The 26708-nt window shown below is 38.9% G+C and overlaps 1 protein-coding gene and 1 long non-coding RNA gene across 6 annotated transcripts in view; one reads left to right on the top strand and one right to left on the bottom strand.

Moving 5' to 3' along the window:
* The window catches only part of LOC129208228 (uncharacterized), a 29678-nt gene extending 6654 nt beyond the window's left edge, over positions 1 to 23024 (top strand). Inside the window, exons 4-6 of the long non-coding RNA XR_008577722.1 lie at positions 8871 to 8970; positions 20074 to 20219; positions 22296 to 23024. This is a non-coding gene — a long non-coding RNA (uncharacterized LOC129208228). The remainder of the gene's footprint in view (positions 1 to 8870; positions 8971 to 20073; positions 20220 to 22295) is intronic.
* HACD2 (3-hydroxyacyl-CoA dehydratase 2) lies at positions 1633 to 26056 on the bottom strand. 5 transcript variants are annotated; one of them, XR_008577721.1, is made up of 8 exons: positions 25833 to 26056; positions 19271 to 19388; positions 18894 to 18912; positions 14364 to 14452; positions 8276 to 8397; positions 7428 to 7606; positions 4799 to 5374; positions 1633 to 1852 (listed from the first exon to the last, which is right to left on the bottom strand). XR_008577721.1 is itself a non-coding variant. In XM_054830583.1 (7 exons), the coding sequence occupies exons 1-7, from the start codon at positions 26048 to 26050 to the stop codon at positions 5292 to 5294; spliced, it is 828 nt and encodes a 275-aa protein (XP_054686558.1). In that variant the 5' UTR covers positions 26051 to 26056; the 3' UTR covers positions 1633 to 5291. The 5 variants fall into 5 exon arrangements, 4 of the variants coding, with proteins under 4 accessions (XP_054686558.1, XP_054686559.1, XP_054686560.1 ...); XM_054830583.1 differs by having other exon boundaries at positions 1633 to 5374; XM_054830584.1 differs by lacking the exon at positions 25833 to 26056 and adding an exon at positions 25103 to 25448 and having other exon boundaries at positions 1633 to 5374.
* Between the last annotated feature and the right edge of the window lie 652 nt (positions 26057 to 26708).

Genomic DNA, 26708 nt, shown 5'->3' with positions numbered 1-26708 from the left:
TATGGAATTAATCTACAGGGACGCAGTTTGCTGTGACACAGTTTGTGCAAGTATAACTATTGTGTAAGTATAACTAGACGTGGAAGTGTTTCTAAATATTGTGAATTATGCTTTTATAGTGGAAGATTGAAATAATATGCATCTACTTAAAACACTAGAAAAACTAAAGATATAATATTGACAGTAACATCTCTTTCCCTAATATTAACACATTATCAATGTCAGCACATCAGAGAGAAAAAAAACACACCTCTGACAATACTAATGCCCAGCTAATTTGTGAAGACATAAAAAGGGCTTTAGGATTTTTCATATCTGTAAAGGAAAGTATTATTCTGGAAATCAGTGACCAAAAGTATTAAGAGTTTTAAATTTTCCATCCATATTTTTAATTCCAACTGCTTCAAGATAGCCTTCAGAAATCACCATGGAAGCTTTATTAATTCTTTCACTACAATATTAGAAGTCATCTGACAAGTGTGGAAGAGTATTTGTTTAAGAGATAGAAAACAGAATTTAAAAGCCACTTGATATTAAATGCAAGTTCCAGGCAGTCAGGTGGCTTGAATCAATCAACTTCAACTCTAAAAATACTTGGTCCATACCAAATGAAACTCAATCACACAGATACTCACACCTTTTTATTTTGTACTCAGCACAGATCCTTCCTCAAGTCTTACATCAGGAACTGCCAAGGCTTTAAGATGAGCCGTAACTACTATTGTGACATTAATTTGCTTACAAACACAGAATCCTTATGCTTTTCAGACGTTTTAATGTTACCCTAGGAAACTAAAATTGTTTCCACACATACTGTTTTCAAAATGCAAAGAGGAAACACAAATAACCAGAAGTAGTTATTCTAAGGCACAAATGGAGCTCAGCACCACTCTTCACGGCATAACATTTCAAAGAGAAGGTTTTAATTACATAGTAGTGCTAAATCACAGCTATCATGCGTAGGACATGTGCTGATGCTGGCCATGACAACATTATTTCATCCCGTCTGCAATCAAACAAAAAAATCACTGTTGTTGTGCAATCTTATGACAAGCATATGCCTAGAATAACAGTACTCGCTCTGCAACTACTACTCAGTTCCTATTAGAGGATTATAACTTGTTATTTATGAGCATTAATGGCATCTAGACACAGTATTTAAATCTCAGGAAGTGTTAAAAATGCTAAGAATGTTGCCGTGGTAGCAGACATATTATATTTAGTAAATGAACTCTGAAGTATTCTGTTGCATTAGTTAAGTATTCCACTATATGTATAATACTCAAACAATTTTGGTTTTGTAGAAAACCATCACCATCTAGAGTACAGATAACAGGAGAACAAAGAACTTGCATTCTGTTGAGGATCCTTCAGGAAGTTCTAAGTTTGAATGTTACAGTCAGTTAAAACATTGTTATGAATATCTCTTTTAAAAGTGAAAAGCAGAGCACTTGTAACGAGCATTCGTAACAGTATCAAGTTGCTTAATTCTTTTGAGCTCAAAAGTTATGTATGCCAAAAAATCTTGTAAATTGCAAGGTACATATTATATACAAATGAATAAAATTACAGCCTTAATTCACATTTATAAAGTATCTGCTTTTGTTCCTTAAACAGTAACAATGCAACGTATTTTGTTCAGAATTATTTTATTTGGATTATAGCAATTAGTATCACTGATCAGTAGGCCAAATCCAGGCAGAGAGCACAGAATCAATTTCACAAGGCAACAACACGGACTAGTATTTTAGCATACAAACCATTTAACTGCATTATCAAGTAGAAATATCTTCCAAACATGCATAAAAAGGTCTAGTCTTTATCTTTCAGAGCTCCAGGTAATATCAGATTCCTAAATATACAAAAAAATACATTTAACTTATGATAACCTTAGTGAATCAGACTTATAAAATTACAATTTTATTCTTCACAACATAGAAAAAAATACAAAAATGACTGTATATAGTTTGCACCCAAATTTCACTGACATAAATATACATCAAAATGTATGATTTGATGTATACTCATGAAAATTTTAAGCTGAAAGATAGGTTTTAAGATGACACTGCAGATTGGTCCACACAAATGCCAACCTTTCTACTGATAAATAAAAAACCCACTTTGATAGAAACATCACATTGTAAAAAATTACAATTTACCTGCACTGTAACCTGCATCTTACTGTAATTTACAATATGAACATTTCTACAAATCCAGTTGTAAACTATACACTGATAAGAACCTTGGTCTTTTAGAGGGTAATGACTAACTTGGACAGAGCTGGCATGGTAGAACATAAAGTACTGTCGACTGAGTTAGTGCACACAACACAAAGACTACCAAAGCAGAAAACCTGTCTGCTGCAGAAGTTTGGTGATGCTGATGGAAAACATGCAAGCCAAGTAAATAGTCTGTGGGGAAAAAAACCCAACTCTCTAGATCTGTGACAAAGAGTACTAATCAAAGCTTCTATTATAAAGTTCACAAACCACATTACAATTTCAGTGACAGATGAGGGGAAACTTGTTCTTATGAGGAGGAAAAACCCCGCACGTGTGACCCAAGTCAGTATTAGGGAAAAACCCAAACAGTATTAGGGCACTGCACTACAGTTCTTAATCAAGATCACTTTCTAGTGATTTCCATGGAAGCTAAACCTGAAAGAGCACTGCAAGCTGAAGTGCTAGAATTCTTGTACATAACAACTGCATGTTCCTACTTCAGAATATAATTTTTAAATCAACTTTGCTGATAAGATTTCTTACTACCAAAGCAATTTCTATTTCTTTTAAAAGTAACTCACTTTTAAAAGACTGTAGTTTATTTGCATTTGTGTGGTAAATTAATATTTGCAATTAAATATTCCACAATAAAGCTTATTCAGTAACGACGTTGGTTGTACAAGCCTTCTCCCTAATGGCAGCTCTCTTTGCTTTAACACAGTGCCAATGCTATCTCATACAGATCCGTACTACATCTTTCTCATCAACAGAGCTATGACTTTGTTTCATATAGGAATACTACACAGCCATTTCTTTCCCCAAATTGGGCCAACAAATTTGAAACCAAATCTTTTATTTGGGCACAGAAATTCAATCAAGAAAAATTCAGGAGCTGAGCATCAACAATATCCAGTAACCTGAGTACGTGAGGAAATCAGATCCTCTAGATGACATCCTTCAGAAATACTGACACTCTTGATAGCAAGTATAAGCAAAAGGAGATGTTTTGTTCAGAGGTGGAAGTTTACACTGAACTCACTGTTCAAAAGCGTAATGCAACATCTCTCAGATCACTACAACAAAGCACCTGATGGAGAAGTGAATTGAAATCGTTGCATCCTTGAATGCCAAACCACTCAGAGTGTATATGGCCATAGCATTTTTTATTACAGCCAACAGCTGTCTCTAAAAGGTTTAAAATAGAAGCAAAAGTCATTATTGTCTCTTACCCTCTCCCTGCTTACAATAGTCCTGTTTGTGTTGAACAGGAAAGGTATTATACTGTTACTGAGCGCTAGGAAAATTCAGTCAGACTTTTTGATGGAGCCAAAGGAAATTACTGAAGAATACAGTTTTAAATATAGCTCTGACAAACAAACCAAAATAATTGTAAATCCAGCTCTCCCCAAGTGCTAGAACAGAGAGCCTGTGCCCTCAGTACTCACTGGCTATGTGAGCTACAACGCATCAAGCACCAGTAACTGGGACAAAGATACGGGCCCCGTCCAGGAGGAGGTGCTGGTAGGCACAGCATGAGATTAGTATTGCAGCTACCACAGAAGTGGTCACACCTCATTTATGCACTAAATCATCATGTTACAAGAGGGAAGCCAGAGAAGCCCTTGTGGTGTTGTCTAGTGGCTCTGACTGGATCAAGACAGGACTATTCAACTATCAAGAGCACAGACCATAACCTACATTTCCTTTTGCCTTTGCTTGGATATCTGTTCACTTCCCTGCTCCCTTGGTCCCTTCCATCCCCCCCGCCCCCCCAACAGTCTGTTCATAACTTGGGGTACTGCTCACACAGCATTAGTGCATTACACCTTGCCACAAGGTTTTCTCAGTTCTTTCATTTCCTCTTTTACCTTCCCAAGGAAAGGCTTAGCCTGAGAAGCCAGAGAAAGCACCTAAGAAAATTTAACTTTCTATGGTCTTCTGCTCTTTCAAAAGAGCAGATGAGGGAAGGCTTGTCCAATCTGCAAAAGCAGCATGCAACGTGTGAGATAATCTGCTTTCAAAGAAGAAGCTTATGAATTTGCAACATTTCAGAAGCTGAGTGCCTGGAACTGCCTGCTTGGATGCGCCAGAGTGATACACATTAGTCACTTGAGAAAAATTAGGTTGAGGAACAAGGCCTTCAGATGATTCCACAGCAGACCAAATAGTCCTCAACACTGAAACATGAATACCACTGAGACAGTGGACAGTGATTAGAGATGATTATTTAAAGTAAAAAAGGAAGAACTGCACCGGTTTCTGGGTGACCTGCCTCCTTCTATTGTTTAGACTCACTACTGACATCACTAGAAATATTACAGTCAGGTTTTGGGTTTTTTTTTTAATATATTAAAAAAGTATCCAGGGATGCAGTAAAGGAGTTTTAATATTTCAGATAAACATTTTAGCCTCTGAATTAACATTAGCATTTGAGTAATCAGCTTAAACAAGATCTTCAGAGAACACACTCTGGTCAGACACCCTACTGTTTAAATTCCTAAAGAACCACATTCCCCTCATTTCTTATAATTAGTTTCCTGTTCTTGTTCCCATCACCTTTTAAATAGAAAACCTACCTTTCTAAATTCAAACACTTTGCCCGGATTACGTTGTCCACTGGAGTCTCTAACAAAATCCTAAAGTATTCCAGAGCATATTGTTTGCTTTCACAGCAATACATACAGTTTCTGGCATGCAGTCAAGCATTTAAAAAAAAGAGGTATCAGTAATATAATCCCAATTCAAGCAATTAGTGGGTACAACTTCATCACTCATACTGCAACCTTCAGGCATTTAGTAATAAATGAAAACCATTTAGCACATCATTTAAGGAAAAGGCTAACTGCCAAGCCATATAAGTTTAAAAGTTTTCTGAAGCACTGCAAGCTGAAAATTATTTCAATGTTTTACATTGTGGAATTTCAGTGAAATCAGATTTATTGGTTATTCTTGCTAAATTATTGGTCTTTTACGTCTGACATTTTATCCAGGTATATTCTTTATAAACGTGCTGGGTATTGAAAATCTGCAGCATTTTGATGTTTGAAAAGTTCTGAAAAATAGTTCAAATTACTCCGACTTCTTGTGTTCTTCAGTGTGGGAGAGTACCTTTCGCCTCTGATGTAGCATATGAAAATACAGCTGAGGAAAGACTGAAGAGAAAACAGACTTAAGTAAATAAAGCATGAGGTGTGGCTTATGTGTCAATGTAAGATGCACAGTCACAAGCTCAAGATCACAAATTACTTATTAAAAGAAAACATGCTTATCCACTTTCCACTCAAGTAATCGATTGCCTTTTATTCTTTAAAGAGAATAAGTGATAATGTCCTCAGGCTTCAGGTACTATTTATTTTTTGCTAGAGCAATCACATTTTTAATTAAATGCAAAATGCCTTCTTTAACTCTGCATGTACAAGCAGGATGACAGAAGTTTCCTGAACTGCACACACGCAGTAGAAAGTAAATATATTGCAGGGAGGAAAAAGTCCTTCTGAAAGAATGAAATTGGCAGATTTGTTTCATTTCTTGTAATTCTAGTGTCACTTTTTCAGGATCTAAGGAAGTCTATATAAACTAGTGCCTCTATCATCACTTCTATCTTCCATGCAAAGCTTTTTCTCCTATTTCTAAGACTACATTACACAGTATGCTTGCAGAACAACAAAGTAGGGGATGGAAAACATACATATACATAAACAGCAAAAGCTAGAATTGCCATGAGACTAAACCTTTGTGAACCATATAAAAATTAAACAATGTCAGTAACAGCCTAAATTATATCAGTTACACATGCAGAGTGTACGTCATAAACATAGGCCAAACTCTATTTAATTTGCGTACTATTTTTTTTTTTTTCAAGTAAATATTTTTTCTTTTGGCTTTCTTTACCTTGTATTTAATTTCCTGATTGTTTGCCCCATATCCCAAATCCCTCCACCAGTGTTAAGGACTGAATACAGCTGTCCAGAGACATAACAGAATACAGAGCCACGTGGTTTCTCCATTAGAAGTTTAATAATGGATCCCCATTACTATGCAAAGAATTTAATGACATCTTTTCTAGCAAGATGTCAATTTTGACAGACAAGTAGTAAATTAGAGATAGAAAGTGAGGTAAATGGTAAGATGCAACTATCACGAGTTAGCTCCTCAGAGTTAAGGTACCAATTCACAATAATAATAATAAAAAATAATAAACCCCTCTGCATTCTAGTTATAGATCCAGCAAATGATAACGAATCACAGAAAATACCTCATTTAAGAGACAGCATTTTAATGGAGAAAGTGGGCTAAAAGTGTTACTTGGGTTCAATGCGGGTTCTCTTCCACATGACCTGTCAACTGTGATCTCGCTACTGCACAAAAAGTAATTAATACTTATGGTTATTTTGATTAAACCAAAAGATATTATTCTGGCTGCTTGAAGTTAGTAACCATCATTTTTGGAGGAGGGGAACACAGAGAAACAAATCCATGAAAAGTGTTTTTTTAAGAACAGCTGGAAAAACTTACAAAACCTTGATGTCATAATTACAAGATGGTTCACAGAAAGTCTAAATGCTTGTTATAGGGACAGCCACACTACTGAAATTTAAATCTTTGTTTTATCATTCTGCACAAACAACAACGTTCATATAAAGACAGCTGCAGAGATAGCTAACAGGAGCAACATCATCACTATAGTATTCTGCATGTTAGACTTTCTTTGCACATTTAAATTTCCTAAAGGCTTCTGTGTTCCTATTCCCCATTTCAAAGCAGCAAAGCCAAATCTTCATTCCATCTACAGCAACATCAACCAGAGACTGTCACAATTCAAATTTATTCAACAGAAACGGTTCCCTACCCACTAATGCAAAAGCAGTGTTCTTATTCCTGATAAAAGAACTAAATTTTAAGAAGCTGGTTTGAACTTCGTTCTCCTAAAAGTCTAAGTGTGTGTGTGGGGGAAATATGAAGAAATCAACATTTCCCAAGTACCACTACAGTTATTTCATATTCCAAGTGTAAGAGAAAAAACATATATTCCTGGTTTTGCAGGTGTTGGTAGAAAGCAATCCTTGCAGTTTTAACTCTCTTTTCTTTAGATAATTTTCAAAATTAATTTTGCAAAATTAGTAATATCAATCCCACAATTATTAGCTTTTCCTGTTACAGCTTTTAATATTAAAAAAACCCCAACACTGACAAACTCATACTTACTTGGAATGTAAGAGATCATAACCAGGATCAGGAACGTATAGTAGTCAAAAGAAAAATTGTACTTGTTAGGTAAACTAATGGAATACAAGCCAGACTGCCTCACGAAGGGTAACGCAGCATATATTGTGAGTAATTCGCCTGAGACTCCCATTGGATACAATACTATAAACAAAGTGTATCTAGAACAAAAAACATTTACAGAACGGATTAAAAGTTATGACAAACTCTGGCAAAGCGTTTGTTAAATGCTAATATGGATATTCAAATTTTAAATTCTCAACTCAGTATTTCCCTTAGCTCTTATTTGATTAGAGCATGGCAAGGTGTGAACATTATTGCAAGATAAGTATTGAAATCAGCAATCAGTTTGAATTATTTAAAGATTACCTCTGAGAATCTGAAAAGTCTTTAAAATTATTCTCACACACACAGAGTTACTTTCATTTCTGAACTCTTTGGTAGAAGTCATTATATTACTTAAAATGGCATCAAACACAGTCGATATTAATCAATGACCTTACAGACTGTTCCAAGTACTATCCTTGAATTCAAGGGTTACTGTTAAATGTCAGTTTACTTACTGTTACCCCTTACTGTTAAATGTCAGTTTCTGATAAACACAATCATTTTGTCAATGGGACTGAGTTCTGACAAACTACTCTTCGAGCTTACAGTGTAACAGGTTTTTTTTTAACCTGAAATCAGCTGGAAACAAGTGAGGAAGTCACATTCACCAACAGGGCAACTCCCTCAAGGTAGAATCTAATTTTTGTACTGCAACTATTTCTAAGATAAATATCCCTGTCAATTCAGTGCTTTAAGGCTACAATTTCTATTATGCCACCTACCTGGCCCATTTGATGAGATAAGGCAGATGGTTTAACAAGCTAAACGTATAAAAAGAATAACGAATTATCTCAGTGATTGTCCAGGCCACCACAAACAGCAGGACACTATCTTCAGTTTGTACCTGTAAGAAAGAAAAAAAGCTCAATATGAATTCAAGCGTTACTAATTACTCACCAGACCCAAGAAAACCTCAAAGAAATCAATTCCCATGGGTTGCTTTACCGCATCATTTTAGAGAACAGACTCCAAGAATGAGCTTAAAAGCAAAAACAGTAAAAAACCCTTCTTATCATGCTCCATATTTTTCAAGTTGCTTAAGAACAGCTCTGCTTGGTGATCACATAACTTAAGATCTCCCATTCTATGCAAGGTAAATTAGTACAAGAAATCCCTGAAATGCTGAGAACAACTCCTAACTCTTCCCATTCCTATACAGTACCAGCTTTTATTTCAGTCCTATGATTGCTTCCTAGCACAGCAAGTGGAAAGGATGCTAACACATTAGTCTAACACTCAATATCTGGTTTAGACTTTATATTCTGATCCTAGTCCATGCTACTTCCGAGTAGAAACACTGTTTTCCTCTCTCTACAGATGAGAAACAGTCCTAATTTTGAGCAGAGGCAGAACAGCTAACACCAAGACATAGGCTGGGAGGAGAGAAGAAACAGAAGCTCAGATTGTCTCACCTCAGGTAAGCTTGACAGCTACCCGCTTCACTGTTTCTTGCTCCTTTTTCTGCTTATTGTATCCAGCATAGTTCCTCTAATGTTACACTCAAGGCATTATTCTATTTCACTGCTTTACACCTCTTAAGAGATTTTATTTCAGACACACATCACTAAACTAGCTTTTACTCTCTTCATATCTTGAAGGTTAATCTTCAAAAGCACATATTTTAAAATGAATTACTAGATTTATTAGATTTGGGAGCATAATTATGAGGTTTAAGTTTCAGATGGAATAACACTGATCAAGTAGTATATGGGGTCACACACCTGCACTACAAACTCTTGAGAGCACAAACATGATTTTTATGCAGCCCTCCCACTCCTTCCCTCCCCTTCAACAGAATTCTCAGCTGTATGAGTACCTTGAGCCCAAATTCAGTGGATTGTGGGAACAAAGAGAGCTCAACCACAAGGGCCTGCATTTTCTTTTTTCCTCCAACTCTTGAAAAAAAGGGAAAAGGAAGTCAGTAGGTATGGGTAGTATACCCTACTCATCTTGTGCAAAGTGCATGTACAAACAGAAGAAGGAACAAGAAAATATATGGGCAATCAGAAACCTTTTAATAGGAGGGGACTGATCATATATTTGCATGTAAAAATGCTCATGAGGATTACCCATAAACAACTTTGTTACAGACTACAAAACCCAGAATAATTTATACAGAAATCATGGGATATCTTGGAATGTAGAGCTGCTGTTAATCTATATTCTGCTGTGTATAGCATTTCAAGTCACTCTCCTTGCATTTTGCAGCAAATGCACCTTGTCCTTTTTCTACATGAAACTAATAATTTGCTTATATTTTAATCTCTCTTACATCACCATGTAAGAACAAAATCCAAAACTTATCTGAAGATTTTCAGAGACAAGACCAAATCTATTTTCACATTGCTACAGGATCTTAATCTTGTTTGGGGTCTGCTTTATAATCAAGACTTAGCTCTCAATCTGGAAAAGTTAACAGCACTTCACAGATGCTGCGGTTCCTAAGGAGCAACATGCTTCACAAGCACTCCAGAGCTGCATCTTCTGGTCAAATCAGGAGTAGCAGCTTAGTGAGTTCATCTAAACCTATGCATCACAGACTTCAACCTGTACTTTGAAACCCCACTTCTTTCATTAACTACAGAAGTCAGTAAAACCAAGAAACAAAAATTTGTAGCTTGAAGTAGCACCCAAGGACACGAGCGAGGACAAGAAACTGTGAAGCTAACAGTGAATGATACCTGTAGAAGTAGAAAATCTAGTAGTTACAATCCAGTTCTATCACAGGACTTCTGTAACACTGCCTTCTCAGGTCTAGTCTTTCCCATCTACTTTAATATTAGAACTGTGTTTGGAAGTTATTAAAATGGTTTGCACCATTATAAAACACACACACACAACCCTGTTAAGGTCACTTAAAGAATCACTGATTGTGCCTTTATAGCTTGTGTCCCTATTTAAGGAAGAAAAAAAATATTTAAGGAAGAAATAAATACTGGAAATTGGTGGTGCTTTTGATAAAAGAGTGACCGATGCGGTTTTCAAATAGCTCCATTCTGTGCAGTAAGGAGCAGAAGACTACTGTGCATTTTATCATCATATTTGAACTACATTCCACAGCTCATCATTAAAAAGTACGCTTCTTACTAACAGATCTGTCAGACGTCTGTCACTGCTGGAACATCTCTTTGAGGACTCACAATTTTTCAGTACTTCAAATAAAGATGTCAGACATGCACATTATCAAACCCCTGGGAACTGATTTACAAAACAGTCTCTCAAGACTCTTACTCATTTAGACACTGCTAATGCTACATTTGTATCGTTCCTCTTCCAAGTTGAGGTTAAGGGGGATAGTACAGCAAATAAACAGTAGACCCTTAACAAACCACTAAGCCCAATGCTGCCCTCAGAACTGAATTTCTCTTCCTCTACTTTTTCATGCCAGTCTTTGAAGGAGACGTTAAGACAAAGTCAAAGCACATTTTAAACTTTACAACTTAGTCGTCCAACTGCCTTAAAGGTCAATCATACCACACACATCATTCTTTGGCATGTGTTTCAGACCAATTTATCATCAAGGAGTGTCCTGAATATATTTTAGCTTATCTTCAATACTATAAATAGCAGACAATGTTTGTTAAAATATTAGAGAATCCCAGAGCCTTTTAAGATGCAAAGATGAGAATTGGGAATCGACAAAATAAAGCCTGAGAGGTTTTTACTGTTCTCCTTATGCATGAAAAGGGAAATTCTATAGATTTCTCCACATTAATAGTAACAGTTTGACAAATTATTTGCAGAAAAATTCAGTTAAACACATAATTAAGCCATCCAGTGCAGAAGAGTAAAACCAGCAGCACTCTGCAACTGTAATGATAAAAGAGCAAGTCTTCCTCCAGAGCACTGGTTCTCTGGTACATCAATTAAAAAAAAAAAAAAAAGGAAGCTTCACAGTAGGCACAAAGGGCCTGACAGACATTTGTGTTACACAGTATTACTCAAATTTTACATAGATGTAAAGCAGTGATGAATCAGGTTTTTAAACTGCACTCACCCATTTAGAGTTCTGAACTTTCCATCATGGACTTCTTTTACTACAACTTAGTCTTAAATATCATAAATTAAGTTGATCTTCCCACTTTAATTATGCTTTACTGCTGGACATCAATTCACACCTGCAGCTCAATATGCTGTACATGTCGTCTTCACACCACTCCTTTTGACTGACTGTTCTATAAAGGTTCATCCAAATATACACACTATACTTATCTGCAACTTGTCTGTAACTGCACCCAATTAGATAAGCATTAAATCACTGCTGACACCATTTTTTAATTATCCATCAGAACCAGGTGCAGAATTATTTATCAGAACAGAACTCTACAAAGGCCTGCCATGATGTCACCAGATGATCTCACTGTTCACACAAATTCAAAAAGACAACTTTGAACTGAAGGGCACTTTCTATTCTCCTATGCCTAATTAATTCTAGCATTTCACACCAGTCTGCTCATTCTCCTCCCTCCTATGTAGGAGAAACTGTAAAATTCACCAAACCAATTCCTTTCCGATGTAATGACAAAACTAATACAAGTACTGTATTACATGCCAGGCCCTCCTCCACTAAGCCTACAGCTACTCATATGGTGCAGGTAAGGGGAATCTCATTGCTACCCAAAGAAGTGTGCGGTACTTTAACATTTGCCATGCTTTAACATTTATTGTAAATACTTTCATATTGAATTTAACAACACATCAGCACTAAATTCAACAAAAAGCACAAACATGTTAGTGGCAAGAAGCATGCTTCAAATCACATCACATATCTAGAAGAGTATTCTGACAGAAAGGAGGGATGCAATACAGATGTTTCTTCTTTTAACTATATTATATATTAAAACAGTCTGGAAAAGCAAGATACTGAACAAGTCTCACTCAAAAAGTTAAAGAGGAAAACTGCGTTTTATTTTACAAGAACCTCATCATGCAACTGCATAGCTTACAAGTTCCATAAAGCTGTGTGAGAATTTAATCCTGGACTTCACCATGGAGCTCACTTGTGCAGACAGCCCTTTAGAAAAAGTAGAACACTTGTGACACTTTCAATACATCTCCCCAGGTGAGACTGCATGCTCTCTGCTTGGGGGAAGGGCAGGGGTCAGAATACAGCCTCTTCATTTGATTTATTTGCTCTAAGTCACAGGTGAAAAACTCATCACAGGATTTCTCATCCTTACCATTCTTATGCCCACTTTCCAAGACATTAAAAAGTAACACATAATACAGTCTCTCCCAAGACTTTAACCAAAAGACCACACAAACGTGAGGCAAAACCTGAATGTACTATTGTTGAAAGAATGCTTGTTAAAGAAATCCTTGTTAAAAATTGAATGTTAGGCTGAACTTGTTGCTCGCATTTTCTTCCATTTTGCTGGTTTTCTCTGGTGAGAATGTGGGCATAAGTTTCAAAAAACCTAACCCACAATCATTTTACAGACTTCCCTTTGATGTCTAACAGACAACACATGGAATAATTCTTATCCATGCAATCCAACCTTTAACATTTCGGTTACTTCAAAACCAGGAGGCAATTCATAAAAACAGATTATAGCTGTTCTTTAGGGAGCACCAGATACCCCAACATTATACAGGTAATGAGCAAAACTACAGGCATATTTCTTTAAAACTATTTTGTATATGTATCTAAAATCTAATGTCTTAGGATTACAAAGCTTTTTTGTTCAAAATCTAGTATTTATCTCCAGTTAATTAACAGAGACTGGAGTACATTTATTTGCACCAAAAGTGAAATCCATACAGAAGATAAGTTTGAAGATAAGATTTCGAGTTTGTTGAGGAAAAATAACATTCCTCCACTTTAAACAGCATGAAACTAAGGCTTTGCATGAACAAGCATTATAATATCAGAAAGGGCTATAAATTATTAGGAACTACAGTGACTTATATTATTCTACATGTAGATGGATGCTCTGATAACAGATTTGGAGTAAGGAGGAAAAAGCAGCTTCCCTGAAGACTTGGTAATGAGACAAGCTCCTTAAGACATTCTCCTTGTCAAGTCACAAAGATCTTATGCATATAATGACACTAGATGACCATCACTTATTTCAGGAAACCATGCTGACACTGGCATCAAGAGTAATTTATTTCTTTCATGAGCAGAAAACCAGTAAGATTTGCTGGCTAAAGTAACAGCACAGATGTGTCATATCTGGGCTACTGACATGAAAGTCAGTAAGCACGATCTGTCTCAATTAAAGCATGTATAGATTTTAAAATAACTGTCAGGAATAATTTTCAAATAAGATTGCTTCCAAAAGATTCTGCAGAGATTTGTATAAAGTACAGCAATATTTGGTGTGGTAAGCAATGAGAAAAAAAACCACACAGGCCCCAAAACCCACCTATGCGTGAATGTAAGAAAAACGAAGGACAGAGGGAAGATTATCCTGGGAAGTGGTAGTGGAGAACATCCAGGCACTGCTGTGCACAAACAGCTGAGGGGGAGCTTCCACGTGCCATGGTAAAGAAAGCAAGTTGCGTATGAAAGAAGGGGCAATGAGGAGATTTTGCTATTAATTATGGCACTAGTGAGATCAATACTAGAATGCTGTCCCAAATTCTGGGTTCCACATTACACACTGGAACCTCTTTAACTTTCAGTTATTTTTTTTTAACTTTCAGTTATATTTCAATTTTTATTTCTTTTGATCCACAGAAATTCACATAAACAATCTCACATCAAGATACAAACAGAAGTCATTTTAAGGAAAATAAGACAGCAATCAACACTTGCTTTTCACCATGGATCATTAGTTTTTCTATCTATTTTGTAGCTTAACTTACCTCTTTTACACTATGTGTTACTGCCCACGTCAGGAAAACCCTTGACATCACTTGGAAAGCAGTCAGAACAACAGAAGAAGGAACAATGCCTGGAAGATATTTTGCAATTAGTAAATGTTCCTGACTATCAGGGTGTGAGGTGGGGAAATAAAACATAGCTAAATTCAGTTATTTGAAAGTTTTGGAAGGAAAGCATTTAGTTTTTTAATTTGATAGTATGAAGGCTGTCCTGTGGTGTGTTTATATAGCCTAGTGCAATGCAATCCCCTGACAAGACTTCGTGCATCAAAATGCAAATAAAAGCAATTGGTCTTGCTGCAATCATAGCACATTCCTTAATACACAACAGCTGAATAACATGAGGTAACTTCAATCAAATAGCTTTTGGGACAGTCTTTCAAATAAACCCTGTTTGATTAAAATCTCCAAGATATTCTTCATTCCTGTGATTTAAAAAGTAAAAACAATAAAGATGTTTTGCACAGTATATCCTAAAAAACAGCAAGCAAAAAGTATAATTACTTTGAATAAACACTGATATAGCCCATATTCGGATAGATAGAACATTTGTAATTCCTTCCTGGGAATACAACTTTTAAAAAAACCCAACCAACCAAACAACACAAACCAAAACCCCAGGAACAGCTGATGCACTGGTAGATACAGAAACATTTTATAGATTTTCTCAAAGAAGCAGATTTCACTGTTTCTTCTAAGCAAGTTCTGAGCTGCTGGTTAAACTGCCACTATCCTATCCACCCTGGCAGAGCAGGAATAGTTTTAGACTGCAAAATTACACAACATTTCTAAACTTCACAGCACAAAGTTTTATTTTCTTCCAATAGCACAAGGAAGACAAATGGAAGAGCTGTTATAGCCCCTAATACACAGTAAAAAGTGCTTCTAAAACTAATGCAAGTCACAGCAAGCAACACAACAGCCTCAGAAAGATGTAAAGACCAAACTGGAAAGTAGAAGAGGAAGAAAGAGTAAGAAAAGCCAAAAGCAAGTTTCATTAGAATTACTTTCAGTCACACAGTCATTGTATTAGTTTTCTTTCAGAGCAGAAAGAGGGAAAAATCCTACAAACACATTTCTCTTCAGTTTTATCACATACTGTTTGTAATCTAATTCCTGTTGTAAAATCTCAGGGCAGAATTTCTGTTACTCAGACATAAAAAGGGATGCTATAAAATTCCATGATCCGTACTCATTAAAGGCTCACTCCTATGATATAACAGACCTTTTCTTTTACATAATTTAGATCATCCCTTCCTAAGCAAGATAAACTAACATTGTTGCAAAGGAATCTATAAATAAGCCAAAAAGATCGCGTAGGAACCATCCAAGATTATCTCACAAGTAAGACAAACAAGGCTTTTCATTACAGCCAAGACAATGCCAATCTATGCTAAAAACAGGAGATCAAAATAAGCAACTCACCAGCTACCATTTATGCAAATTTTACTTGCCTCTAATTATTTACTCAATGCATTGGAAAGGTACCCAACAGACAATTTTAAACTTGGTATTTTTAAAAACATGTCACCCCTTCTCCAGCACTGCAGGTGCTAGAGCAGTGCTTGACAGAGGGCTCAGGACCAGAACCAAGCAGCAAGTAAGCCATGCCCAGACCTCTTCCAGATCCTGGACTAAGCCTCCCATCTCCAGCAGGAAATCCTCCAACTCCTAGCAAGTGCCTCCCCTCTCCCAGCAAGTTCCTGACTGAGAACAGTCTGTATGCATAGCTTACAGGTGGGGCCCTCATATCCCCCCTAACTGAGCAGGCTAAAGCAAAGTCAACCAGTGCTGACATTGGCTTACCAGTAAGCATTGCTATGGCAGGAGGCTGGTATGTAGTGATTCTGTAGGCTGAACCTGCAGTCACCAAAGCCTTCTTGCTTCTCTTCTCCATTCCCTTCACAAACTCCCTGTACTACTATTGCTTCTTCATTTTGGTGGCTCCTATCACCTCCTTCCATACCAAGTTCCTCCAGGCAGAAGCTCTTCCATGCTATCAATGCCATTCATACACTTGGATTCTGTCTGCTACACAAGTCAAGGAATTGCACATTCACTTTCCATTTGCCTGCCCTTCAGTCCCTCCTCCTGATCTCTAGGCTACATGTCACCTCCTCTCTTCATGCAGAGCTCTCCATTTTTTAAATCTTTGCCACATGCCAAAGTTCTGTTCTCAAGCATGCTTGGTGGAGACATTCCCCTATCAATCTTCATATTTTGAAGAACTTGCCTGACAGATGCTAACGTTTCAGATTCTACTGAAAAGATGTGGAGAGAAAAGTTATGCTGATACACACAGCCATCTGTCACAGATAAGCTCCTCTATTGACAGAGAATTACAGCTCTAGCTGTAGCAATTAGTTTAGCAGGGACAAAGGAATCTGCAAATTTCCTGTTTCTCCTTGCATAGAAACTTTTACCAGTCAGTAGGACTACAGCAGACAGCAGCAGTGTATCCAGCTGTGCAAAAACACCTCATTTTATTTAGCTGACAAGTGCTTCCATTAACAGAAAAAAAAAATCCATGGGCAATTACAATAAAATAAGTGGGGTTTTGGTAAAAAAACAAACCTTTTTTAGGAAAAGCAAAAAGATAGAGATATAATGGTATAAAATGTTGCAACATTCTACTAATGGCTCTCTTCACTAATACTAAATTGTGTGACTGAGGATAACATGGGCTAAATGGATCCACATCTGAAATCAACCAAGCCAGGATTATTAGGTCTGCACACAGACAGGCTGGTACAGTCATCTTGTTTGCTGTTGTGCACCAGCCTGGAAGGCGAAACACAGGACTCTCCTGCTATTCACTGATTTGTGTGGACGTATACTCTAAAGTGCGAGGAAAAGATAATCCAATTAATTTTTTTTTTTACACTCTTTATTATATTTAGTACTAGTAAACATTGGCATCTGCACACAAGTTTAGCTTAAGAAAACAAAAGAGCATTATAGATTTAGGACGGTAAAATAGCATTTTATTTGCAAGTTTTTTTGTCCCATATTCTGAGATTTAACTTGTCCTTCCTGCCACTTGTTAAATAAGACTTCAAAAATTTCACACTATTAATTTTTGACAAATTTTTTAAAAGTAAATATGGTATATTCTGGTAAGAAACACTAACTGAGATGTAGTAAAATAAAACAGTATTGGAAGGACTACCTTGGCACCACAGGCAAGTATATGATACATGAAGTTTAGTCTGAGAAGTCTTTATATTACTTTGAATATATAATCATTCATTCCTTGGGATGATCTGTGCACAGTCTACAAACTGTCCTTTACAAGATAACATTTTCAGAGTAACAATTATTCAGGAAGGTCCGAACTACTTTATCAAATACAGATTTAGACTGCCCTCTGCTGACAAATTTATGTATATGATTTTAAGTTTTCCAACTGCCACATTTAGTTTTTAAAAAAATTAAAATCTTTTGCACAGGAATTCAGTATGAACCTACTTGTACCATAGCGAGACACCCTCCAGCATGTATATTGTTTGTACAATACGTGAACAATAGCACGTTTGTAGTTGCAGCTTCAGGAACCTTAACCCTATCTTACTCTTTAAATAGTAGCTAGCAAACATTCAGGTAGGAGCTCAAACATTTATGATTTAAATCATAAGACCACCTACCTGAACATAAGACTGTCTCTTTGTGAAGACTGGATTGTTTAGAAAATTCAGAGTTAAGCAAAGGTATACAGACAGGTACTGCTCCCTTTTATAGCACATTAGCTTTGATCTTGCAGAGATTGCGACACATCATTTATTCTATGAACCAACCACCCAAATGCTGAGACCAAACTGTTCACTACTTGCAACAACTAACAAAGTGGACAAGATCCAGTCCTGTCACTCAGACATGAGGTTCTTCAGGTTGACTGAACCACGACACTGGTGCTGACCCCAGGCCGCTTACACACAATTGAGTTCCTGCTAGCCAGCTAACAAACCAGCCTCATGGTACAGGCTAGCAAGAATTGTCGAGTCAAGTCTTAAGTAATTCTTGCTCTTCAAACAGCTGAATCTGAGATAAAGGGTGGTTACCCCTTCCTAATTTTACAACGCATATCTATGCTCTATGGATGTGGCCAAGTACTACTGCATGAAATGTTTTTATTAGAATTTAAATTACTTCCAGCTAGAAATATTTTTTCTTGAGGAAAGACAGCTTGGTACAGAAGATTATAGGATGCAGAGGTAGAGAGTAATAATCTACTATAAAACATTTATAAACTGCTCTAAGATTTGTAGCATTAGAAGGAACTCTAGGTAAAAACAGAATGTCAAGTAATTGAAAACCCGTTACACTATTTTTCTTTTTGTGATTTAACTTGTCAAATTATTTAGTAAAAAATTGGAATGTACTTCAAGCAAAAATTAGTAAGTTATGCAAGAATTAAATCTGGCAATTCACAGATCATAACATTTTTCATGCTAATATATTGCTAAAACTGCAATCTTCTATAAAAATAATAAAACTGAAAATTTGCAAGCTTACCAAATGCACAGTGCAGAATCTAGAACAAAAAGAAAAATTAAAATCACTAACATTTCAAATGAAGCAATTCAGAAACACATTTAGTTCTATCACAAGAGCTTAACTTTCAATAGATGTATTTCAAAGACTAAGCTTAATATTTAGCTCTGATGCTCAAGGTGATAGCAGACAGTTAGCTCCCTCACCACTTGCTAGAAGGAAAAATCCAGCATTTGTGTGAGGTGTGTATTTCTTCTGTTTGCCTTCAAATCACTCTATAAATGCTAATGAAAAAACAAGTACCTAGAAAGCACTGTTCAACAAAAGCTGCCTTATTTCTCCTAAAGAAAAACACTCATGCAAATATTAATAACTCTAGGGAAGAAGACTACACCTACCTCAAGCAAAGCTCCAGTTTGGAAGAATTTCAGGGGCTTTTCTATTGAATAGTAAAGGCTATGGTAGCTACCTTTAGCCAAGTATGCTCGAACTAGACCAACTGCAATAACAAGCCATCTGAAAGAGAGAAAAAAGTCCAAGATAAGGAGATATTAAGCAGAGCATAAATACAAAGAAATCCTTAATCCCTCTTTCAATAACTGTGAAAGCAACAAGCACATAGCTGTTCTAAAGATACTGACTTTTTGCCTACCCTCTGTAACACTGAAAACATTGATAAATTTGCAGAGAATCCAAGTAAAGTCAAATATTATGCATTATTTAAACCTCTTTCAGCACCAACAATATCTTTAATGTCTAAGTTTAATTTTCAGTGAGCCGTATTTAAAGATATTCATGACATTTTAAATAAGATTGGATCACATTTTGTTTAGTTTAAGCAAAAAAAAAAAACATTTACTGCTAGTCAAAGACCTCTTACCATACCATAACTTAAAGAAGTATGACATAATTAAGATTCAGAAGGCATTAATTTTAATGTTTCGGTTCAAAGTAAACCCTTAGACTTTATGATAGACCATCCAGCTTAATTGCCAGCATATATTTTATGAGAAACAGTTATGGGTAAGTAACTGCAAGAAAACTGAGCCTGCTAAAGCCTTGAAGGCAGCAATAGCCATGCTTGTCCCAGCTTTCCTTTTTAAGCAACAAATATATCTAGGCCTACATAAGCAGTGCCTATATAACTGCAACTATACTATAAAAAAATGTTATCTGTTAATCCTGCTGATTTTCCCCTCAGGCAATTTAGGAAGCAACACTAAAAATTTTTCCTCCAGTCCTGGCTGACACAGTAAGATCTTTCACTACCACAGCTGTCCAGAGTCAGCATTTGCCCACAACCTCAGAAATTCTTCAGTGAAGTCTAGGACAAGCCACAAAACTAAGGTGAGTACACCCTGGTCAAACACTTTTTCATCTGAAATTAGCATCTGTAGTTAACTTTATTTCCAATTGTTTGTGGCAAACATGGGGAGAAGGGGTTGGTGAACAATTAGTGGGAATCCTTACCAGCGGCTCCTGAACTTTTCACTGACAGCCCTCAGCTACTCTTAATGCCACCCTACTTACCTCCACCTCCTCCCAAACCCAGAAGTGCTGTTACAATGCTTGTGCTAACAGTCACCAAGCATCTCTAACAACAGTGCACCTCAGTGGAAGTGTGTGTAGACATGTAGAAAGTCATCTAACTGTGCAATAGCTTTTTACCCTTTGGAAAAAAATAATCTGCAGCTGTGGTTTTGTAACAGAGAAGATGAAGTTCCCTTAATTTACGGCATACTAAATGCTTAGAAGAACCACATTAGCTTAGGTATTATGAAGTATATACAAATATTTTCCCATATGTAACAGTTGTTTGAAATACACTGTAAAGTTCAGATTTTTCAATAATAAGTAACTCTGGCATCCAAGTTTGTGTTCATAACAACATTTGTTGGTACAACTGAAAGAAAGCTATTTCATTTCTGCCTGGACTTCTCAGAAGACAAGCACCAAAGAAAAGCAGTAGGAGTGAGGAAGAGAAATTGGGAATAAGAAACAAGCCCTGCCTTTTATTTTAGTTAAAGCTGTCTTGGGAAACCAAAAAACAAACACTTGCCAAGTAATTGCTGTTTACAAAGAAAGAATCAGATTAATTTGGTATTTGGATTTCGGTGCAGAATAAACCAGTAAGAGTGTTAATGACTCTCCCTTGCAACACTGGCTGCTTCTGTTTTAGAATAGTAAATCAGAGCAGGTTGACATTGTTCTGTTTGTATCTGTCAAGTTTCTCTATTTTTCCTAATCTACCATGTGTGTTGAGAAACTTTGCTGAATTGAGCAATTTCTCAGGTTGCACAAGATACTAGTTCTTGGTTGTGCCTGCAAATTGTTCTCACCTTAACCGAGCGATTGAAGTACGTGGCTCCAAGAGGAGCTGCAGCACCTTGCTCATCTCCACCCACCCTGCTGGATCACTGACTTCAGGAAGACTGTACTTTCCATTCCCAAAGAACACATCTCTCTTTTATCATTAAAATTACTATCCCTCAAAAAAATATTTAGTACAGACCAAAGTATTAATTCATACAAAATTAAAAGCTGTGCCTACTTTGTGTTGAACTTTTAGTACCTCTGTCCTGCTTCTGTGGTTCTTAAATAGCTCATCACTATAACTAGAGAAAATGGAATAGAGTAGGTAAAAGCAAGGAAGATTTCTTTTTACAGAAAACTGCAAAAGAAACTTGGTGAGAAGTTTAAAAGGCCAGCAAAAGGCACCGCTGTCACATGGAAGCTAAGCTATAAGTTATTTTTTCCAGCTTTCTCTGACCTGGGCACTAAAGTTTACCTGATATACCAGCTGGAGTTACATTTCATTAAATTACCACTGCCATGCCTGTGAACTTTAAGCTACAGTCTTACACGCTTTGATTAATCCGAACTAAGGAAAATAAATACTGCATACACACAATTTAATTTTTTGTACTTTCAGTTGCCCAGACTTGATAAACAAAGTTTATGCTCAGGTCCTCAGTTTAATTCCCTTTATTTCTCTTACAAATATAAAAAGGTGTTTTCTTATGCAAAGCCTACTGAGGTTCTGCATCATTTATGCAAGAGAATACAGAAAAGTGATTCAGTGAATGAACCTGAAAAGGGAGAAGCCTACTTTGACTTTTAACAATTAGTCACTGAAGACATGGACAATGAAACTTACAGCCCAGAACACTATTTGCTCCATACTGATAACACCAACCCTTGCGAATTCAAAAGCTATTACATAAAGATCTATCTTGTTGCATGAAATCCTTTTGAAAGTCAGTGTTTATACCACCATAGGCTACTTCTACCCAGAAGTACTAGTCAATTAGGGCACTTGACTAAAAATAAGAAACATAATCACATTTTAAAGCAGCTTATCAAATATTTACACTCAACTCTAACAGCATGCCCTCCCTCCCCACCCGCCCCCCCATTATTCAGTGATTTCAGTCACCACGGTTTTTAGGAAATCATTTCCATGCTGCATCGATGCCTCCAGAATGAGCTTCCTATGCCAGGTCAGGCATGACTACATGACTTCATGCTGCGACAGGAAAATAACAGTTCGACTGAACACAAGAGAAGAAAGCTGCAATACTTTGTACATCTGAACGCTTTGAACCACTGTCAAAAAGACCTGAGCAAGTACAGCTGAGAACCAACTGCAGGACTGGTTATTCCCTGTTGTGCCACGTTGGTCCCATTTCTGAAAGGAAACACCCGTTTAAACATGTGAACCAAACATTAAGTGTATGCAGCTTTATTTGGGGGTCCACAGATATATATACACTTTTTCTACTGGTTTGCTCCTGCAAAAGCCGTTGTACTACTAGGAATCCATATACTACATGCACTACATTATAAAATTAGAAACAAGATCCTTGATTTTTAGAATCAATGTTTTCTTTAGCTAAGTCAAGATAAATGCAAAGTAAATACAATAATTATGCCAAGATTTTACAATTGTTACTTGATCCATTTTAAATAAAGCTAATAGCTAAGGCAACTATGATTTTAGAACATTTAGTCTGCTACCTGATCATTGGACAACAAAGCTGTTGCGTGCTTCAGTTTAAAAGCCACCTTTTTGTAAAACAAAACAAAAAGAACACAAAAAAAAATAATCCCATGTGCCTTATCACTTCATCATCTGGGCACCTTCACATTTTTGGTGTTTTCTTTTCACAATTCTCTTTCCAAGGCAGTGCTGTCTGCAAAGCTAAGTCTGAGCACTCTGACACAGGGATGGTAATTAATTACTGCCACAAGCTGTGTATCAATCTTTTCATATGAACCACTGAGCTTCTGCCAACCAACTCCTGGAAAACTACCTTATTATGAAGACTTTTAAAAAGAATAACTAACTGAGGTTTGGTTTGATTCCCCCCCCCCCCCAAGCTCAGTGATGTATATTGTGGAATTTCAGCAGTGTCCAGGGGAAAAGCAAAAACCTCATCCATTTGAAAATAAGTTATCAGTCAGAGCCCTCAGGGACTGACACCACAGAGGTATGAACCCTGATCACAGGACTCCTGTGGTAGGTCATTTCTGCAATTTGGGAAGCTAATCACAAACACAGCCAGAAAAAAGAGCAGCTCATGTTAAAGCACCATAAGCCACATCCCATCCAAGACTAGAATCTTCTAGGAGGTTTGGTATAAATCAGGAAAACAGGTAATATCATGACCAAGATTTACCTGACAATAGAAAACCAAACACAGATTTATGCTATTTTTTTCTGAGATTCTAACACTTGGATTTGTTTTAATTTTTTCTTCTCAGGAAATAGAAGTTTCATATGCTCAGGAACTTGCCTGCTATGATAAAAAGTTCAGGACCTCTGAAGAAACTTTCTATTTATACTGCAATTTCTCTCTCAGGTTTTTGAGATCTTTTATAAAGGTTAAATATGAGCAGGTCAATGAGCAGGCAAATGCTTTTACTTCAAAGAGCTCAGAGAGGTTACCTTCTTAACACCATGTAATTAAGAATTTCTTAAACAGAGATTATTTTTTATCAAACTGGTGGGTAATTATCATTCCCCTCTGAGTGAAATACCCTGCAAGTACCATACGGAGCCATACATCTGCTTAGCACTTCTGTTTCACAGTAACACACCTACTGGGTAATGGGTATTACGAGCACCTTGCAAGAACTGAGCTCTCCCCTCTCAGCTACCTTGGTTCCCCAGAGGTGTAACTACCTTGTAAGCTGAAATAGCAGCAGCTGTCACCAGCAAAGGGAGGAATCATCACATCCAGTTGCCTTACAGAAATAAATCATGTCTGTATTAATTCTACAGTAATCTCCCAAAATAGTGAGACTATTCTGTTTGCCCAACTCCTCACCTGCCAGGATTTATCTAGCAGAAAACAGGCTCATTCAGGATCCATTTTAAAGGCTCTTTTCTCCACCCACCCCAATATCCTCAATCTTTCAAAAGATGATTTTATTTTTATCTGGATTCCAATAAGACTCTACAGCCTCTTAAAAAAAAACCCCAACAAACAAATTCTCCTTTACCTTGAGAGTCCCCAATTGTTAGTATTTTTACTTTTGCGCCTAACAACGCACCCGAGTGGGCACCAACTGCCCAGGTCTCCCATTTTGCTACGCAGGGCAGAGCAGAGCATCAAGCAGGCCCAGGAGCTCACACATTGCAAGCAGCAGCTTTCAAATCCCCCCAAAAGCAGGCAGCAGCTGAAGGGGTTGTGGGGAGATCTCACAGGGCTCTAAAGGATAAGAGCTTTGTCTTCTGAACTACTACCACGAATAAATTCCCTGCATTTAGGTTCACCTCTACTGAAAAGTGCTGGAGTCCACACCACAGCCATAATGAGGCAAGAACAGCGATCTACACAATCACCTGGATGAGAAAATAGTTGCAGAGCAAATTAAGGTGCCAATTATAAACCCCAGCAGTTCCCAGAAAACACGTGTGTGCGCTGTTCCACTGAATTAGTTTTGGAAGGGGCCCGTGGAAGAGGACGAGCCGCAGAGGGGCTCACCCGGAGCTGAGCAGGCTGAGCCGGGGCTGCTGAGGCCTCGCGCAGCCCGGGCAGGGGCAGCGCCAGGGACACGCACCGGGAACACCCCGGCACCGGGAACACCCCGGCACCAAACCCCGATCGGCGCCGGGTTATCGTCATAGCACATGATGGAGACAACGGAGAAGCAAAGCAGCTTTACATACACGCACAAGAAACGCCTCTCCAGCATCAGAGGCAGCAAGAGAGGGTTTTGGTTACCGAAAGCGTGCGGCCCGACTACCGATAGCACAAGGGACCACGGGAACCGCAGCGCATCTCCGTCCGACACCCGGGCAGGCTCGGCTCAAGCTGCAGGCACTCGAGGGGACACCGGGCACAGCGGCAGCAAAGACCGAGCGAGTTCCTCCGGTCCAGCTCCCTGCGCCACAAAGGAACTCCTCTCCCAGCCCGGCCCCGCTCCACCGGCCGGGACAGCGCCGGGGCCGCCAGCCGGACCGGCAAAACTGGGGCAGGCACAGGGACCCGCACCCACGGCGGGAGGGCACACGCCTGCACGCACACGCGGCGCTCGCAGGATCCCAGCTGCCGCCGTTCGGGCACCGCGCGGAGCGCCGCTCCCGGGGGGCGCTGCCTCTGACGGGACGGGCTCTGCTGAGCCGGGTGGCGCCGTGGGGGCGGGGGGGGGGGGGAGTCCGACCCGGCGCCGCAGGCAGAGGGGACGTAAGGGGCGGCAGCAGAAGCGGCGGCAGCAGCAGCGGCGGCACCCGGCCGCCCCCCCCCCCCCCCCGCCAGGCGGAGGGCAGCCGGTGCGGGGAAAGTTTCCCCGGTGCCGGGGAAGGTGGTGGCGGCCGGAGCAACGGCGGCGGCCGCTGTCCCGGGGAGGCGGGCGGGGCGCCCAGGGGAGCCCGGGCGCAGGCGGGTGACGCGCGCCTGCCAGGGAGACCCCCCGCGAGCGGCCGTGCCCGGCGGCCCCCGCACGCCTCCTTACCCCGCCGTCATCACCACGTTGTAGATAACAAGGTAGGCCGTGGCCAGGGCGCCCGGGCCCTTCCGCCGCCGCGGCTGCTGGCTGCCGTAGCCGTTATCCGCCCGGCTACCGCCACTGCCAGACGCCGCCATGTTGCGGCGCTCCCGCGGCCTCCGTCCGCTCTCAGCGTACGGCGGGGCCGCGGGGTGGAACCTCCCCGCCTCCCCCGACGCCGCCATCTTGGAGGCGGGCAGGGCGCTCTGCGCAGGCGTGGGTCCTCCCGTCGCTGCGAAACGGGAGCGGGAAGGACCCTGCGGATGGTGCGGCTGATCCCCGGGCCTCTCGCTCCGTTGCTGAGGGACGTTCCGGGTCACGACCAGCTCCTGTGGCGCCTGCGGAGCGGCGGAATGTCACTTCCCCCGAGCGCTGCCCGGGGTGGCGCGTCCCGGCCGAGCGGGACATCACCTCTTCGGTCACGTTTTAAAACAGGTTAAAATGCCCCTCTGCGGTCCCGCTCCTGCAGGTGTAACTAGGTCTGTCATCTCCTCAGGGAAATTAATAGCGTTAGTTTTTCAAGTTGAGGTTATTTTAGGAATATTTAGTAGGTTTTTACCACTTTTATAGTTCTAATAAGCTGCTGAAGCTGAGCGCTGCTAGAGCTGTAACTCATTTTCTGCTGAAGTTTTATACAATTGCGAAAACCTGGATAGTGTTAACTTCCATAGCGACACCAAGTCAAGTATCCTCTTCAGGGGAGGTACAACTAGAACTAACCTTCCAAAAAGTGACAATGAAAGGATGAAAATAAATCTTTTTTTAATTTTTTTTCTTACAGAAATTGTAAATATTCTGTGGGATTACTTCTCAACTTCCAGAAACAATTCTCAATTTATTTTT

The sequence above is a fragment of the Grus americana genome, chromosome 6 (genome assembly GCF_028858705.1).
Source record: "Grus americana isolate bGruAme1 chromosome 6, bGruAme1.mat, whole genome shotgun sequence".
Lineage (NCBI taxonomy): Eukaryota > Metazoa > Chordata > Aves > Gruiformes > Gruidae > Grus > Grus americana.
This window is presented reverse-complemented; position numbering and strand designations above follow the sequence as displayed.

Bases quoted from the DNA above. Each gene is read 5' to 3' on its own strand.
- HACD2 (XM_054830583.1), bottom strand. From the start codon at position 26,050: ATGGCGGCGTCGGGGGAGGCGGGGAGGTTCCACCCCGCGGCCCCGCCG. The intron at 7,607-8,275 runs GTAGGTGGCATA...TTTTTGTTCTAG, and splicing joins TATCTCATCAAATGGGCCAG to ATACACTTTGTTTATAGTAT. The intron at 5,375-7,427 runs GTAAGTATGAGT...TTTTCTCTTCAG, and splicing joins TATGATCTCTTACATTCCAA to TCTTTCCTCAGCTGTATTTT.